The sequence below is a fragment of the Triturus cristatus genome, chromosome 2_1 (genome assembly GCF_964204655.1).
Source record: "Triturus cristatus chromosome 2_1, aTriCri1.1, whole genome shotgun sequence".
Lineage (NCBI taxonomy): Eukaryota > Metazoa > Chordata > Amphibia > Caudata > Salamandridae > Triturus > Triturus cristatus.
Window position 1 is genome coordinate 1,044,325,488 of NC_140581.1, and position 18,176 is coordinate 1,044,343,663.

An 18,176-nucleotide genomic window follows, 5' to 3' on the forward strand; every position below is an offset into this window, starting at 1 on the left:
TGTTGTCATAAATTGGTAATTCCATGATTGGCATATTTGATTTACTAGTCAGTACCTAGTACAGTGCATTGTGTGTGCCCAGGGCCTGTAAATCAAATGCTGCTAGTGGGCATCCAGCAATTAATTGTGCACCCACAGAAGCAGACTGTAAATGTAACTCAAGCCTGCTATTGCAGAGCCTGTGTGCAGTCTGGTACTGCCATGTTGACCCGGCAAGTGCACCCACTTGCCAGGCTCTAACCTTCCATTTTCTTACATGTAGGCCCAAGGTACCCCTATGGGCAGAGTGCTGTGTATGTGAAAGGTAGGACATGTCCTGATGTGTGTGGCATGTCCTGATAGTGAAATACTGCATATTTTGTTTTTCACTATTGCAAGGCTACCTGTTACTACAGTATAGAATGGAGTTTGCTTATAACACCTTATAAACATAACTACCCCTGGGAACAAGGTAGAAAAATAAAGTTTAGTAGGCCTGAACTCAGAATGTTAAAATGCATATTTTAGTGAGGGTGATTTTTACATTCTGTGTTTGAAAATACCACTTTTAGAGAGTAGGTATTTTCTTGCTTAGCCACCCAGTGCCTCTTCTAGGATGTGTATTGGCTGTCTGGCTTTGGAGTGACAGAGGCTGGGGATGTGCAGTGGCTCCAGAGAGTCTGGAGTAGTCAAGGCTGGGCTGAATAGACCTGGGCTGCATTTAGAGTAGGGGAGGAGATTTCCTTTCACCTGAATGAGCCTGGTCTTCCTTCCACAATGCTGTCTCCACCTCTTGCCAGGAAGCTGCACCAAAGAGGACAGAAATGGTTTTGACTGAGCACAGGGATTTTCTGCCACCAGAGAACAAATGATTGTGCTGTATAAATATTGGGGCCCAGACCCCAGAATTTTAAATCACTTTTGGACTTCAAGAGGAACCTCTGCCAAGGAGAAGAGCTGGAGTAACCGGAGGAGAAGTACTGCCCCTTTGCTGTGTGCTGTCTAGGGTTGGCCTGCAGTGGCTGTTTCTGCCAAGGAGACGAACTGTGTGTGCATCCTGCTTGAGAACGTATCTCCAAGGGCTTGAAGTGGAGCTTGCCCCCTGTTCAAAAGGTCTCAGGAACAGGAAATACCTCACCATCCTTCTGGGCACTGTCTCTGGAACCACTAGTTTCAGTCACCGCAGAAGAAAAGGGCAACCGACTTTGTCACCGAGTCCATTGCAGGATTTCGTGTCCTGAAGGCACCACAGAGAGCACTGCAGAGAGCTCCACCTCGCAACGTAACCCTGGTCTCACCGACTCCATCAACGAGCAGCAGCTTGCACCGCCTCCTGTGGGCACCACACTCCACCCCACTTCCCTACATGCTGCACAGACATCACCATCTCCGTCGCTGCCCAACTCACACATCAAGCAGCTCCGTCACCGATCGTGACCTGCCAGCACGCATCGAGCACCGTCTCACTCTGCAACGCAAGCCTTGGTCTCACTGACTCCAGCAACGAGCCGCTGCCTTCACTGAGCCGTGAGGACACCGCACGCTACAACGCTTCCATCTTACCTTGCAACCGTGATGGTTGCCCCTGACCGGCTCGTACCATCGTGTCGGCAGCAACAAGTAAAGGTACTGTTTTCAAGCCTATCTTTACTGTAGCTGGCTCGGCACCAACGCGGTCAGCTGGATTTGTTAGACTCTGTTGTTTCCAGCATTGGGTAGCCCCGAACGGAGCACCGGTTTGGAGGACCTGTGCTTTTCAGCTAGTTCTGCAATTTAAAGGTTATCTTGCAAACTAACTATTTTTTTACCGTTTGTATTGTGAATTTTTATCGTTTGTGGTCTTGTGTGGTTTAGATAAAGTTATACTTATTTTTTTAAACCAGTGTGGTGGCCATTTGTAGTGTTTTCACTGTGCTACTGTATGCATGCACAAATGATTTACACACTACCTCTGAGATAAACCTGTCTGCTCATGCCAAGCTGCCAAAGGGGTGAACAGGGGTTATTTTAGAAGTGTATCCCCTAACCCTAACTAGGAAGAAGGATCCCTACTTGGGCAACTGTGCAACCCATTGCCAACTAGAGACCCCCATTTCTAGCTCTGGTGGTCAGAGGTGAGACTCTGGACTTGCATTTGTGCCTTACATACAGTGATTGGTGTACACTACTAGCATAGTGCAGACCATTGCACAACCACATACTATTATTGAGGTTTTCCTTTTGGATTTTCTGCAACTTAAGAACTGCCAATTGTTTCATCATGACCAAGCCAACATCCATTGCATCTATTAATATTGAATTTGAAGAAGATAGGATGGAAACCTACACTGTGTCTCAGCTTAAAGCCACCTGCAAGAAATGTACAATCTCTGTGAAAGGCCTCACCAGAAAGGATGAATATCACAAGCCGCTGAGGGCCTGGTTGGAATCCAGAAATGCCAGTGGGCAGGATGAGGAGCCTCCGTTGGAGGCAGAGAATTTGGATGGGCAGCAGGAGGGGCTGTTGAATCTGCCAGGGGTAAGGGTACCTTCCAGAGATGGGAGCAGTGTCTTTTCAAGTGGTCTGTCTCCAAAGCAGTTGGAGGACTGAGAAAGAAATAGGTTGCATGAAAGGGAGCTTTTTAAGCTCAGGCTGGGGAAGGGGAGTGACATGGAGAGTAATAAATTGGAGTTAGAAAAGCAGAGATTGGCCATGGAGGAAAAGAAGATGCTTTTAGAGCATGAGAGAGGTTTGAGGGAGCTGGATCTGAAAGCAAAAAGTATAAAATCCAATCCCCATGTTGGCAGCGCACCACCAGTACGAGGAGGTAATTAAGGACTTTGTGAAGAGTGAGGACATCAGTGGTTTGAGGCCTATGAGGTAGCAATGAGGTCCTGCAGAGTCACTGAGAGAGACTGGGGAGTGGGTTTGTGGAGCTGCTTTGTCTCTGAGGAAAGGAACATGTTTCTATCATTACCCACTGAGGATCAGAAGTCTTACGCTCGCATGAAGGAAGCCTTAAGGAGGAGGTGTGGTTTGACCCAAAGCTATACAGGCAGACGTTTAGAGGCTTGAAAGAAGCTGGAGTCAAGCACTTGGGTTTAGTATGTCTCCTATTTTTGCAAAGCACTGGATGGATGGGTGAAGGGTAGTCAGGTGAATGATTTGCGGGGGCTCTATAATTTGATTGTAAGGAAGCACTTGTCAGATAATTGTTTTCCAGAGCTACGCCAGTACTTGATTGAAAGTAGGCTGACTGGCCCCAGGAAGCTTGCTGTGGAGGCGGACAGCTGGGTCAGTATCAGGGTCCAAAAAGGTTGCGTGGGAGACTCCGCCAAAGGTGGGCAGAGTCCCCAGCAGAAGAATGGTGGGGACAAGGGTAAACAGAAGAAGTTCCAAAAAGGACCTAAAGTAATTCCCAAGGGAACCAAGGTAAGGGTTCCCAGCCCCCCCAGTGAAAAGAAATCATGTGTCCCGGGATAAGCCTGCCCAGAAGGGTCACAGGGCATGTTTTGCTTGTGGTCAGATGGGCCACTTCATAGGGGGTCCTAAGTGTCCCAAGAAAGCCACTACTGCACCCACAGGTGCTGCACCCCGTGAGTTGGCTAGTGTAGCCTCGGGGGAGGAGTCTGGTTCCCAGAAGGGGTGGGGGTCCGCAGAGATGACCCTGGTCTCTTTAGGAGACAGTGAGATGGTTCCAAGAGCTCGTCGCCTGATAACACAAACAAATACAGGCAGTGGGTGCCATCAGTGGCCATAGTGTGAAAGCTCTGCGGGACACTAGAGCCAGTGTGACAGCTGTCAGTTATCGGCTAGTGTCTGACGAGCAGGTGGTCCCCAACACATTCTACCCAGTAGTTGCAGCCGACAACTCTGAGTGCCTCTGCAAAGTGGCACAGGTTCCCTTTGAGTTGGGGTGGGGGGGTCTCAGGTATCTTGCGAGTAGCTGTGAGGCCAGCCATGCCTGTTGACTGTCTGCTAGGCAATGATTTCTAGAGCTCCCCTTGGGAAAAGGTGGAGCGTAAGTCTCATTTGGGGCACCTGCCTGAGCTGACCCATTGGCAGCAGGAAGAGGGTCCCTCCAAGGAGGAATTCTGCCAGGAGAAGCAGAAATGCCCTTCTCCAGGCAGCAGTTGATCAGTCTGGATCACATTGGATTTACTGGGAGTATGATCCCCTGTATAGTGAGCCTAAGGTTGCTGAGCCTGGGTCAGCCCGTGTGCTGGTTGTACCCCAGCGCTTCAGAGCCTTCCTACTGGGTTTGGCTCATGAGGTGCCTTTGGCAGGGCATTGGGGCATGACAAGACCTTTGAGAGACCTGACACCCATTTTTACTGGCCCCAAATGTGCAAGCACTCTGACATGCATTGTAGGTCTTGCTAGGCAAATGGCAAGAGTGGGAGAAAGTGTAGGGCTCCTCTGCAACCTTCACCTGTTGCAAGCACTCCTTTGAGAGGGTGCATATTGACATTGTGGGTTATCTGGATCCCAAGAGAGCCATGGGCAACTGGTTCATCCTGGTCTTGGTGGACCATGCCACCGGTACACGGAAGCCATCCCTCTCCGGACTGTGACTGCCCCTGTGGTGGGCCATGCGTTGATGAGGACTTTTTCCCCTGTGGGGTTCCCCGGAGAGGTGGTGTCTGACAGGGGTACCAACTTCATATCCAAGTATATGAAGTCCTTGTGGCGGAGTGCGGTGTTACCTACAAATGTACCACTCCTTACCACCCCCAAGGTAATGGGCTGTTTGAGAGATTCAACCAGACCCTGAAGGGTATGATTATGGGTCTTGGTGAACCCATGAGGCGTAAGTGGGATGTCCTCTTACCATGCCTCTTATTTGCTTACAGGGAGGTACCACAGAAGTCCTTAGGGTTCAGACCCTATGAAATCCTGTATGGTCCTCCTGTAAGCAGGCCTCTGAGTCTGGTCAAAGAAGGCTGGGAGAAAGCTCCCAGTAAACTTCCCAAGGATATATATAGCTACATGCTGGCCTTCAGGAACCAGACTAAGCTCTTCAGGCAACTCACTCAGACGAATCTGGAAGTCAGCCAGGAAGAGATGAAACGGTGCCACTCTGATCGAGTTTCAGCATGGTCAAAAAGTATGGGTCATGGCCCCAGTGGAGCCTTGTGCACTTCAGGATAAGTGGACTGGGTCATTTGAGGTGGTGGAGCGCAAGAGTAAAGTCACCTATCTGGTGGACTTGCAGTCTCCAAGGAACCCTTTGCGAGTCCTGCATGTGAACCACCTTAAGCCCCACTTGGAGAGGTCCGAAATGGGCATGCTCATAGGAACAGATGCTGGAATGGAGGAGGAGACTGAGCCTCTGCCTGGCCTCCTGTCTGCTAAGGAACATGATGGATCAGTGGACGGTGTAACCCTCTCCCCCGCCCTGACCCCTAAACAGCAGAGTGACTGCCACCAACTGTTGGGACAGTTTTCTGCTCTGTTCTCCCTGACCTCTGGTGTCACTCAGTGGTGTGTCCATGATGTTGACACTGGGGACAGTCCTCCTATGAAGCACAACATTTACATAGTGACTGACATGGTCAAGGCTTGCATCAAGGAGGAGGTCTTCAAGATGTTAGCGCTAGGGGTAATTGAGCCCTCAAACAGCTCTTGAGCTGCCTAATACCTCAGTACGTTTGACTTAACATCTGGGTACTGGCAGATTGCCTTGACTGAGTGGTCAGCATTTTCAACCCCAGAGGGGCACTACCAATTCCGGGTGATGCCCTTAGAATTTCTAACTTTACTTTTCCTAAATGCCTTTTGTGGATACCGAAAGTCATAAAGTTAGGATTTTGTCTCAGATTACTTTTGTGAATCGGGCCCATACATATTTTGTGCTTTGTTGACCTCTCTCAAGATCTAAAACAAAATTAAAATTTGCATTTGAAATGCCATTGGCACTGATAATGTGCTCTTTACTTACTTTTTGCAGCACTCACTGGCAAAGACAACAAAGCACAGTCATCAGCATCTATTGCAAGCACAGGCTAAATTAAGTCTTTCTGGCCACAGTGGTCTAAAGGGGGCATTAGATCATAAATAATGGGCAGTAAAAACCTTCCCAGTTGCAGGATCAGGGCTCATGATTGTTATCTGTGGTTCTCTTTCAGCATCTTCTCTCTCACATGGCCAGTATTTGATTGCATGCAGTTGATGCATCCTCAGTACTTGAATGATCCAATGTACAGGAGGGGACATGTGCCCAGTTTCTCCATGGTGTTTTCCTATCCCTACTTTGCACACACATAACAAGTGGCCTTTGTTGCTGGTGAAGTCCATCCAGGTTGCAATCCCCCTGCACTCATCATGTGGGGATTACTTGAGTTACTTGTGTGAGTTGCTATGTGTGTTGTGCATGGTTCAGAACCACGCGCATTTAAGTAAATATTACCACTTCCATATGAAATGTACTGTTTCTTAAAGGGGCATTGCTTGTGCATTTTGGGACATTCGTTAATACAATTTTCACGTAGGCTGCCATTGCTGACGGAGGTGCTAATACCACTTATACACTTAGGTAATAATTCCACCTATTTCTTGATGAATGTAAATATTTTGCTGCTTCAATATATCCGCTATACCACTTGCACACTCCTGCTTTCTTCTCCACTCACTAAATCAGGTGGTGGAAGCTTAATGTGGGCTCCCAGGACAGTGCACCATCGGTGGTTGCAGGTGGGTCCACCTCCACTTTTTACGGGAATGGCACTTGTCTTTCTCAGAGAGAAAAGAAAACACAAAACAGGGAAAGAAAAACGAAGAAGAAGACAGAAAATTAGTGAGAAAGAGAGAAAGCAGGGATTATTCTGGCTGAATAAAGAGGCATGAAGTAATCCAGACTATGCAGTCTTGATATTCAGCAACTTGACCTTCGATAGCGCCGGGCACGGGCTTCTGAGCAAAACCTTGGGCACCAGCACTTATTCATTTACAAGTTAAGCACCAAATAGATGAGAGTACAGAAAAAGAGTTTTGAAAGAGAACGTTTAACAGTCATATATATGAATCAAAGAAATAAGAAGCCTTGAGATATTGACAGCCGGGAATATATGCAGGAAGGACCCAGACATACTTGTATAGGGGACCATTTACCCTTTGTTTGTTTTGCTCGCTTTCTTTGTTGTGGTCACATGCTATATTAGCTGGTTTTAGGCAGCCGGTTGCACCTTTTATTTGAAATTTAATTGTCACAGCCATAGTACAGACAGCTGCGGCCGCTGCGGTAAAAAGCAGTGGGGGCCCCGGAGACGACCACGAGGGAAAAGTAATTATTTATTTAATTTTCCCTTGTGGTCATCGCCCCCAGCCGGCCCCACCGCCTCACCACTCTTACCTGCAGTGACTGCGGCTGAGTGCGGAGTCATACAACAGTCGGTCAGAGTTGTGTGGCAGTGCATATTTTTTTTGACTGCGAACTAGTCTAGGGCCTATTTTTCAACCAGGCTACATACTGTGCTGCCCAAAGACATCTATTGTGCAGTGTGGCACCACAAAATCATTCTACAATGCCGATTGTAATATGTTGACGTTCTCTTTTTCCAGACTGGCCAAATCAGTGTGGCAAGCCCACCATCCCACCACAGATCGCCATTCCTCGCATCGTCAACGGCTATCCTGCGAAACCCAACTCTTGGCCCTGGCAAGTCTCGATGCAGGTAAGTAGCCGAAAACACATTAACAATCATGTCACCCTGAGGAAGAGGAGACTTAGCATTAATGTGGGCAGGGGCGTAGCTTGGACAGTAGGACTGGGGGGTGTGAGCTTCAGATTTTCCGACACCCCGGCTGACATATCATGTTAATCATTGCATGAGAAGCAGCTCATGGGCAGCCATGGAAATCGGCCGTATGCCACATTTTACAACCCTCCACCTTGCCCCTCCCCCGCCCCACGTCACCGCCCCGGTAGCACGCCCTATACCGGCCATGGATGCTCATGAGTAGGACTTAAGGCCCAGTGGAAAGGGAAAGAAGTGCGGATTGGATTGTGAGGGGTACTTAAAACACAGCATTTTGTAAAATAACCATGTTTTAAGACTTTCAAAACAGAGACTAGAGTGTGTACGCCTGTGTGTGTTTTTGTGTGCATGAGTATTTTAAAAAAACAGAAAAAATAGAGCAACCACCATGCACAGATTGAATAAACTTAGGGCCATATTATCAAGATCAGCGTTAAAATTATCGCCGCTTTAGCGGCAGGAAACTGCCGCTAAAGCGGCGATAATGGGCTTGATAATATGCACTTGTGAATTCCCATAGAAGCCAATGTTCTGGTGTGAACATGGGCTTCTATTGGAATTCACAAGGGCATATTATCAAGCCCATTATCGCCGCTTTAGCGGCAGTTTCCTGCCACTAAAGCGGCGATAATTTTAACGCTGATCTTGATAATACGGCGCATAGTTACTGCCTGTCCACAGCGCTCGCTGTGATTGAGGTACTATTACTTTCTTACCCTCCCACTCATCCCTTCCCTGTGCTGCTGTTTCTCCTGGTTTTCCTTCCCTCCTCCTCGTGCCTCCCTCTTGTTGCTTCCCTCCTCCCGCTTTTTTTCAACACGTTGCACAGTGGGCCGTGCCATAGCGATTTATTTTCTTGACTTCAAGCCATGTTGCACAGCAGCTCTCGCTGCTGTACAACTTGCCTAATAAACATTGACAAAGCCAATAGATCTCACATAGGCGAGACCTATTGGATTTGCGAGTGCTTGTTTAAAGTTGGTATTAGACACACATTTTGGAGTGTGTCAGTATGTGTGTGTTTGGATTTAGAGTCAGGATAGCACAATATAACAAAATTTGTCCAGCCTGGGGTAAAGTAGCCTTAAAGTCACCGTTAACTTAATAAATGATTAATTATTAAAGCTTTCATAACTCTAATTTTGTAAGATAAAACTGAACAAGAATGTCTGATTCAGAAGGTTTGAACCAAATCACATAAACACTCTGATATTTGTTACTTTGAGATGAAGGGCATTAGTTTAGGCTAAAAACACAGGGGCTTATTTATGAGAAACTAACGCAGCGCTGTGCGGCAAGTCATTTTGCTGTGCTGCGTTAGTTTCGAGGCACAGGGATGCGTCATATTTAAAGCAACATGTTGCATCTCTGTGCCTTTCCCTGCGCTGGCGTACAAACTGCTGCCATGCGCCGGCGCAGGCACCCTTGCGATGTGGGGAGATTGTTTTTTTGCAGAAAGGGGCTCCTTCCTGCACAAAAACAATCACTTGAGGTAATTTCCTCTTTCAATGCGTGCTGTAGAATGCAGCACGGATTGAAAGAGAAAAAAACAAGGAGTAATGAAAACATTTCTCCTTGTTGCGCCTCGCAATACCCCCCGTGGGGGTGGTGTAGCATTCTGATGCATTTCCAGGTTTACGATTGCTTGTAAATCTGGAAATGCATCAGTGGACATGGGTGTTGCGTGGGAACACCCCTGCAGCACCTATGTCACACCCTTAACACGCAACGTGTTTCGTTAAATGGGGCGATATTTATGAGCACACGTAAAGCCACGAGAGGTAGCTTTAGGTGTGCTTGTAAATGTCACGCAGCCAGTTGCGCTGCCGGTGCGTCACGCAACGTGACGCCCGACGGCGCAAGGGGCTTATAAATAAGCCCCCACTTTTTTAAAGGTATTTCTAGGTAGATTAGTCAGTATTTGTGAGGGTCACATAGCTTACAGGGGTGAGTGAAATTTTTGGGTGGTCTAGAAATGCAGAAAGGTAGAAGGAAAGTGAATCACTGGGTAAAATAATTAAAGAAGGTATCTTATTATAAGCCAACATCTAATACAGCATTTACAGTGGTAGAAAATATTTAGAATAAATATAGAATCAGGACCCAAAGTAAACACAAAACTTTTCTTATTCTTCTCATCTTGTGTAACCTGTAAAACTGGTAGACGCCTACTTTATGATGCTAAAATATGTCAAACCTCAGATATTTGCCATAATCCACAACGGCAAAGGTCATATTGTCCTCCACTTAGTGCCTCCTCACATCATCACCTATATCCCTTTCATTACATCAACTTTAACAGCAAAATAATCAATCCATCCTCATATTTATTTGCACATCCTGATAGAGTATACTGATCTCAAAAGGTATCAGCGTGCTGTACAGTAGAACATAATACATGTCACTGTTAATATTACGAAAACAAGGGACCATGTAAGTGGGAAAATTGTGCGAATGTAAGAATCAAAGCCACGTCGTGGCACACCAATGTGTAGGTGAAACAAGACAGACGAGATCAGAAGTTGGGAAAGAAATTGTGGGTGGAGAGTAGAGATATCGACAAAAGAAGATGAATAGCTCAAACGATAGCACAGAAGAGAGTGAGAAACGTATGCCGATAGCTAGCGAGCACAACCACTACTCCAGATGTAGTTTGAACAAGAAGGTACTCAGTTTAGTTCAGAACTGGAGTACTGTTTCTGAACATGTCAAATTATCTGGAAGAGAGTTTCTGAATGTTGCTGCTGTGCATGAAAATGATTGCTTGGTCGCTTTTTGAGTTGTGCTTCTTACTTTCTAAAGTTATAGGTTACTAAATTTTCCATTATCATCAAGATTACCACTGTAGTCCACATCAACTTAATTAACATAAACATCATCTTCTCCAACTCTCCTCCCAATCAGACAAAATGTTGACCAATGAGGAGACCATCTTCCAAGTTCCACCCTCTTACTTAGGTACCACAATCAGGCACTGTAGCTACAATGCAAGAAAGAGAAATTTTCAAATTTCTTTACCTGTTTCACAATCCCTTCATAACCTATTTCCCCTGACTTCTTCTTGTCACATCCAAACCATTTTACTTTGCACACATTAAACTCCCATGTGTTCCCAAACTCTGAACTGCAGAACCACCTAACAGCCCTGTATGACCTGTTGTGGTTACTTTCACAGATGATCAGATTTACTTAATTTTAGCGTAATGCAGTGTTGGCGTGTAAACCTATTCTAAATGATTATACCAAAGAGGGGCGCATCAATGGCTAGTACCGAGAGCGGAGTGGTGCCAATACGGACTTTGGTGCTCCCGGATATGATCCGTCACTGCTATTCAAGTCCAATTATCATTGCTGAAACATTCTCAAAAGAATGACAGACACAGGTTGTCATTTGAGGTTTTACATAAAGGATTAATGGGCAATTACATGAAATATGAAGCACAAAAAAGGTGATGGGCAGAATGCTTGCAATTTGTCTAACCACTCTCAGTTGCTCTTGGTAGAATCCCAAACCCATCGTTCTTTTGCTCACAATGCCATCTCACTTTGGACACAGCCATATACAAATCAGTCTTGACTCTGCTCCTCATGGGAACAGTCCTGCCCGAACTGCCAGGCCAGGTCCTCCCTGAACCGAAACACAAGCAACCCTGGACCGGTTTCACCCTAACTATAGCCTCATCATCCAGGGGCAGCTTTGTTCCAGTGATATAGTGAGTATGGGGCCCAAATCTGGGCATACCCATTGACAGGAGACATTCTCAATACTGTCGATAGTAATTTTGAGATTAGATCAGGTTAATTGCACTTTGTAGACCTCTTTAGCCTGACTTAATTCAGATATTTTCTTTTACATTAGATCCTTGAAGAAGTCACGCGGGGGATGAAACATGTGTTGACTGTGCCTTTTGATGTCACTTCATCACTGAAGCTCTTAGGTGGCAAAAAATAAACAGGACTTAAAATGAATTCTTCATGATCCTGACTCTTTTTGGACTAAAATAGACTACTGAATTGCTTACAGAGTGCTGTGATATCTTTATATATGTGTTTTGAGCAGTGGCCCTGTTAGTCTACCTCCCTTGTTGACACCATTGGTAGTAGTGTGTACCACCATGTGTTTACTCTTTGCTAACCCAATCTGTTACTAACCCACTTGACTTGGTTTTCATAATAGGAAGTGCGATCTCAATAACCACTACTACCGCTTTGTATAGTTAGGGGGACTATTAGGGCTCAAACATAAGAATGTTACTTTTGGGCTCCAAGGATCGCTGCCTCAATGGAAGGTGCAGCAGCTGGTGGATGGGCAAGATTTGGGGAAAGGAGCTGGCAATGTCATCTCTGACCTTCTACGGGGCAGCAGAACTTTCCAATGTAGCCTCCGTTTCTGGCCTCTGAATGGCTCCCACTGAAAGGCGTAACTGAAACTTACCTTGGAGGTGGGGTTCACAATGCAGGCTCAGAACATGCTTCACTCTGAAGAAGACTGTACCAGCTCTCACAGTGCTACATGCTGCATGAACCCCTGTGAACACAGATCCCAGCTCTATTACAGTATACATGAGCTCTCCAGACTGAATGGAGACCCCCCTTCATAATTTAGCAGTGTAACAAGACCAAGGTTAGAGAGAACTTTAGAGCCTGTCACTCTTGGTGCTTGGCTGATGTACATTTTCCTTGCCTGGATATAAAGGGTCAAACCTCATATCATAGGTGGCATCCTATACATTTGGAATGGCTTACAGTGCACACTAAGGCTATTTATAATTTTTGTTATCAAGGTAAAATAGCAGTAATTTTGGCCCTCTGAAGACCAGATGTGTGACTTCTATTTTCAGAATTTTAGAGTTGTAGCACCCCAGTAGAATCTATTCAAAATATCCAGATCCCAGCATCCTGCCAACAAATTGTACATTGTGCCGAAAGAAAACACAGACAAAAGAACCTCCCCACAGTTGTAATCTGCTCTTTGATTTTCTTTGAAACCTGAGTTTATGCACATTTAGGTTGTTTCTCACTTATCATCATTGATTTCTGATTCCAACCCTTTCTGCTGTTTTTAGGTCTGGCCAGCTTCCCGCAACGAGACAATATTCTTTCACACCTGTGGCGGCACTCTCATCCACAAGAACTGGGTACTTACAGCCGCTCACTGCTTCATCAGGTACTTCATAAAAATAACATTCTCATTAGTGGTAGTAAATGCCAAAGCAGATTCATATCTCTGATCAAGCATTCTTTCATTGGCTATCAATCTCTTCCTGATAATCAATGAACAGGTAAATGCTAGTCTACGTCGCCACCGCATGGCTGTACTTTGGAAGGTCAAACTTGTGATGCTAGGCCTTAGCTAAATGATTAAGTTTTGGCGAAGACAATAGGTCTCACCTTTGAAAAGTTATAATCAGCCTTTTGCCTTTGCCATGTTTAATGCCGATGCGGAACAGCATCAGCAGAAAAGGCAAAAAAGGGGTTGAGATCGATCAGCAAACTTCCTATTTGTAATAGAGTGCTAAATAAAATGTGCAATAAATTAATATAAAATACATACAATGTAAACAAATGGAGCTAACCCACTAATTATGCATAGGGAGAGACTCAGAGGTTGTGTGGAGGAAGACCCAGGTTCACAGCTAAATAGATTATTTGAATGGCCACGAGCATGTAACTGTGTGGCGTGTGCCATGAATGGCCAGTGTTATTAACTGAACTAGGGAATACTGCAGTTCATCAATGCAAGTGGAACAAAAACTATCCTTACTATGTTATCCTTCCTGAAGCCACATAGGTGGAGAAGAAAGGCTTAACTTCAGAGAAAATCACTGTTGAAAGAGATCCTCTAAATGTAATAAACTACTTCAAGGGAGAAAAGACTGGGGTCAGGAAAGAGAAACTTGCTTTATGAGGTCTCATATAATGACTAAGAAGTACAGTCATAGTTGTATGTTTAGCCTCGGTTTTCCAGCTGGTGCATTTTACAACCCCGTGGGAAGGCACTTTTTTGTGGGGTTGATTGTCGCAAACCTGCATAGGAGCGGGAACACTTTTATGTCACACATAAACTGTACTGTATGGACACATCACTTCTCTAGCCTCCATCCTGGTTACGTGCCCAGAAAAGTGACCATTGTTCATCTATTCATTAAGAACTACATGCACAGAGCTAAGTGGCTGCCTTGATCTGAAGGTTTATTTACCAACCCACAATGTAGCAGGCCAGATTTACAAACAACCACAAAACTCTGGAAAGGCAGGTACATTCACTCATACACAAAACATTTGTTCTGCTCCTCAGTCTTAAAAACCCTATTGACTCACAGACACAGGTGAAATTACCATCTCTCTCCTTATTCACCACAGGTATGTGAAACATATCCCTCCCCTATAGTACAGTGCCCAAGTGCTACCTACATCTCCTATTGGTTGCATCTCAACATGGGTGAGGCAGCAATTCAATTTCTTCAGCAGGTCTCCGGACAGTCCACCTATGTCCCTCTTAGGTCCACCTATATGTCGAGCTATGCTTTAACACTCTGGCCAGCATATTGGAATGTGGCAATGGTTCCTACATGCACCATGAAGTGGTGGCTCTGGAAAAATATCTTCATCCTCTGTGTGCCTTGGAATAGCCGACTGAATAATATGCAGAGTATGAGGAGTCTATCCACTGCTGGTGATCCAGACCATATGACCACTCAAACCCACTACTTGTTTTCTGTGCAGTGGCCTGGCCTAGCAGCATCCCTGCCATTCATGCTAGACTGATGGCTCCATAGGACATTGCCCATTAGTGCTGCTCCTCCCTCTTCAGAGCCCAGATCTCAACTCCTACGCTAATGGACACTCGTACACTTAAAAGAACACACACCCAGTGAAGCAGACATCAGTGGCTCACTGTAAACCATCCAGGAATCTGCTACTATTAACTTCTTGTGTCATACTTTCTTCCTGAAGAAAGTTCAAAGTCGGCTACCAGAAGGCCTCCAAATACTCACCCCCACTCATCTGTCAGCACCCCTTCTGAAGTAACATATCTCTCACACATATCTGTAGGCACAGTGGGTCTGCCTTTGTTTCAAGAGTAGGGATTTGATTCACTTAAGAGATTGTAAATTAGTCCTATGTCCTTCTTTGTGACATTTTGCCTTAATAGAAGTGTTTATCAATCCAGGGAAAGAACCTCCTCTCTGTCCTTCATATCAATCCACTTCACTTTTGACTTGTGATGCTAAATCTACACCAAGATCTTAGCAGACAGACTACACAATGTGATTGGGGGCCTTATACATAAAGGCCAACAGAGGTTCATACCTTTCGTGCCAGTCAACAACGATCCCGCTTTTTCTAATCCTATACGTTGATTATGCAGCCCATAAGAAATGCCCTTGAAAATATTTTTAGTAATAGCCGAAAAGGTATTTGATCACGTGGAATAGAAATATCTATGTGCTATTTTGCATCATGTTTGCTTTGGGAACGTTTTGTAAGTGGTATCTGGGTACAATACAGCCATCAGGAAGCCAGAGTCGTTTTGGAAGGCTGCACTTCTAGACCCTTTAATATTAGTAGAGATACCTATCAGGCATGTCCCCACTCCTAGATTCTCTTGCTATGAAACCTTCGGCCCAGAAATTGAGAATGAACAGGAGAATCCCTTCTTTTGATTAACTTGGGATGGAGATAAAATCATAGATTTTTGCAGTGCCTAATTTGTAAAACAATGAGTGCCGGTGCCCAAATCTCTGTTCAGTAGCCTATGGCCAGTGCAAGTAAATGCAGATATGCCTAATACTAAGGTTGCATAGTCTAAAATCCACCTCACCCTGCTTTAATCCACAACCAGACACTTATTGCCACTTTATCTCACTCAGGTTGGTTCAATTACACAATATTGTGATAAACAATATAGTTGACAAAACTATTGTTTCCAAAAATCTTTTCAACACAATATCTTGTTCCTATACTTCTAATGGCAAATATTGAGAAAAAAATATAGTTGTGAGTAATATCCTCCAAAAACATACAAAAATATGGTTCTTCTAAAATATATATAGTTTAAATGAGTAAATGTTAAATATCATATAATATAAATAATATAATGCAAAGAAAATACATCACACTAATTATTTAATGTTATATATATATATATATATATTACCTACTGGCGGTCGCCAGTAGGTAGTTATAGTTAGGACCACGTTTCCATAGGAAATCCGCAACATTCTATTTTGAATAACTTTGGCGCCGGTTGACGAATCCTCGCGAATTTTTCAAAATAGGTGGGGCGCTACGCTCCGCTCCTACCCTGAAAGTCTCGGGGGGATTCGTCAAGCGGGGGCTGAGATAAAAGGGGGGTCCCAAAACGCGTTTTTCCCATGCATTTTTCCATAGGACCTTTAGACACAGCTACAGCCCGAACGGCTGAACAGAATTACTTGAAATTTGGCAGAGAGGTAGTCCTCAGGTCAAGGAAGTGCCTTTTGTAGGTTTGGTGTAAATCTGTTCAGTAGATTCTGAGAAAATAGCCTTTAAATCAATATATATATCTGTGGCAGCTTACGGTGCGCTTCCGGTGCGCTTACCGTACGCGTACGGTGGTGTGCGCGAGCGCGATTCTGATTGGCCTTTAGATCTTAGTAAACATTCGAATCGGTCAAAACCAGGAAGCGGCGGCCGCCATTTTCTCTCTCGCACTCTGACAGGGGGTTGAAAAACAAAGTGCAAATCATGTAAAGGGGCTGTTTACACAGCTCCCAAGCACCTAGCCATATCGAGGGAGTCCCCAACGATCCCCGAAGCGCACCGCGTGCTCACTGTGTGCGCACGGTGCGCGAAGCGCACCGTGCGTGCACGGAACGAACTGCGTTAAGTGGGCGCGCACGCCACAAATGGCGTAAAGTAACTTAGCATTTAAAAAACCGTACAAATTCACTGAAAAAACCATAGGTTTCACACATGTTATAGTTAGCTGGACATTTTACTGATAAAAAACCAATGAAATTCCCCTGTTATAGTTACTGTAGGCAACTATAACTCACGCGACCGTAATCCTCTGCTGATGACATATGTGTCTTTATGAAAAAAAAATATTTGTAATATATGTATAGCTAAAATTTAATGGAAGAAGACATGGGCAAATAAGTGTCTAAATACAGTATTAGCATCAGCAGAGGATTACGGTCGCATGAGTTATAGTTGCCTACAGTAACTATAACAGGGGAATTTCATTGGTTTTTTATCAGTAAAATGTCCAGCTAACTATAACATGTGTGAAACCTATGTTTTTTTCAGTGAATATATATATATATATATATATATATATATATATATATATATGCAAGGAACTTCGTCTCACAGGGAAAGACGACCATGGACCCAAAGAAATATAGTGCAAGGTGTAGTTTTTATTTCATTCGTGCACCTCGTACCACCATGACGCGTTTCTGCCTCAACACGGAGGCCTTGATCACATGACGCTTAGGGCGGGAGCCAGAAAATTTAAAGTGCAAGTGCAGGCAACACGTGACAGACAAGCCAATAGACATAGAAAAAATATTGTCACAAATGCAATCGTACATATTGGTAAGCGGCCAGACAACACATTAACCTGAGCTCACGCTGTTATAAATCTGATCTAAATATTCCAGATTAATAGTGTAGATTAGTCAATCTTTGCATAAAAACAAATCGTGCCAAACACTGCAAAATATTAAAGATGCACATGGCTGTTAGCACCATGCCACCTATATTGAAGTAGATGAAATTGCATAATTGCCATTAGCTCTATGAATTTGATCATGCCACCACATCTATCTAGATGAGGTGACTGTGCAAGTTGCTGCATAGTGCAAGTTTATACAAGTTCAAAATACTGCAATTGACAGAACATTAATGGAATAAATATCCATTATTAATGTACTATCCGCATTCTAGTATAAAATACTGAATAATTTCAGTAAACAGTGCGCTGATCGTACCATACTATCTGCCAAGCTAAAATAAAATATATATATATATTATCTACTGGCGGTCGCCGGTAGATAGTTATAGTTAGGACCGAGTTCCCATAGGAAATCTGAAAATTCTATTTTGAATAACTTTGGCGCCGGTTGACTTATCTTCGTGAAATTTCCAAAACTCAGCTCCTACCCTGAAAGTCTCGGGGTGATTCGTCAAGCGGGGGCTGAGAAAAAAGGGGGGTCCCAAAACGCGTTTTCCCCATGCATTTTCCCATAGGACCTTTAGTCGAAGGTACAGCCCGAACAGAATTACTTGAAATTTGGCAAAGAGTTAGTCCTCAGGTCAGGCATGTGCCTTGTGCATATATGGTGTCAATCTGTTCAGTAGTTCCTGAGAAAATCAAAAGTAAAATCACATATATATCTGGGCGGAGCCTAACCACACATCTCACCGTGAGATCTGATTGGCTGTCAGCACTTCATCCAAGAAGTGTTGGC

At 44.6% G+C, this 18,176-nt stretch overlaps 1 protein-coding gene across 1 annotated transcript in view; it reads left to right on the forward strand.

Moving 5' to 3' along the window:
* Window positions 1-18,176, forward strand: part of LOC146866318 (ovochymase-2-like) — a 537,690-nt gene that overhangs the window by 250,231 nt on the left and 269,283 nt on the right. The window contains exons 12-13 of the mRNA XM_085635459.1: window positions 7,520-7,632; window positions 12,783-12,883. Of these exons, the coding sequence (XP_085491585.1) occupies window positions 7,520-7,632; window positions 12,783-12,883 (214 nt within the window). The remainder of the gene's footprint in view (window positions 1-7,519; window positions 7,633-12,782; window positions 12,884-18,176) is intronic.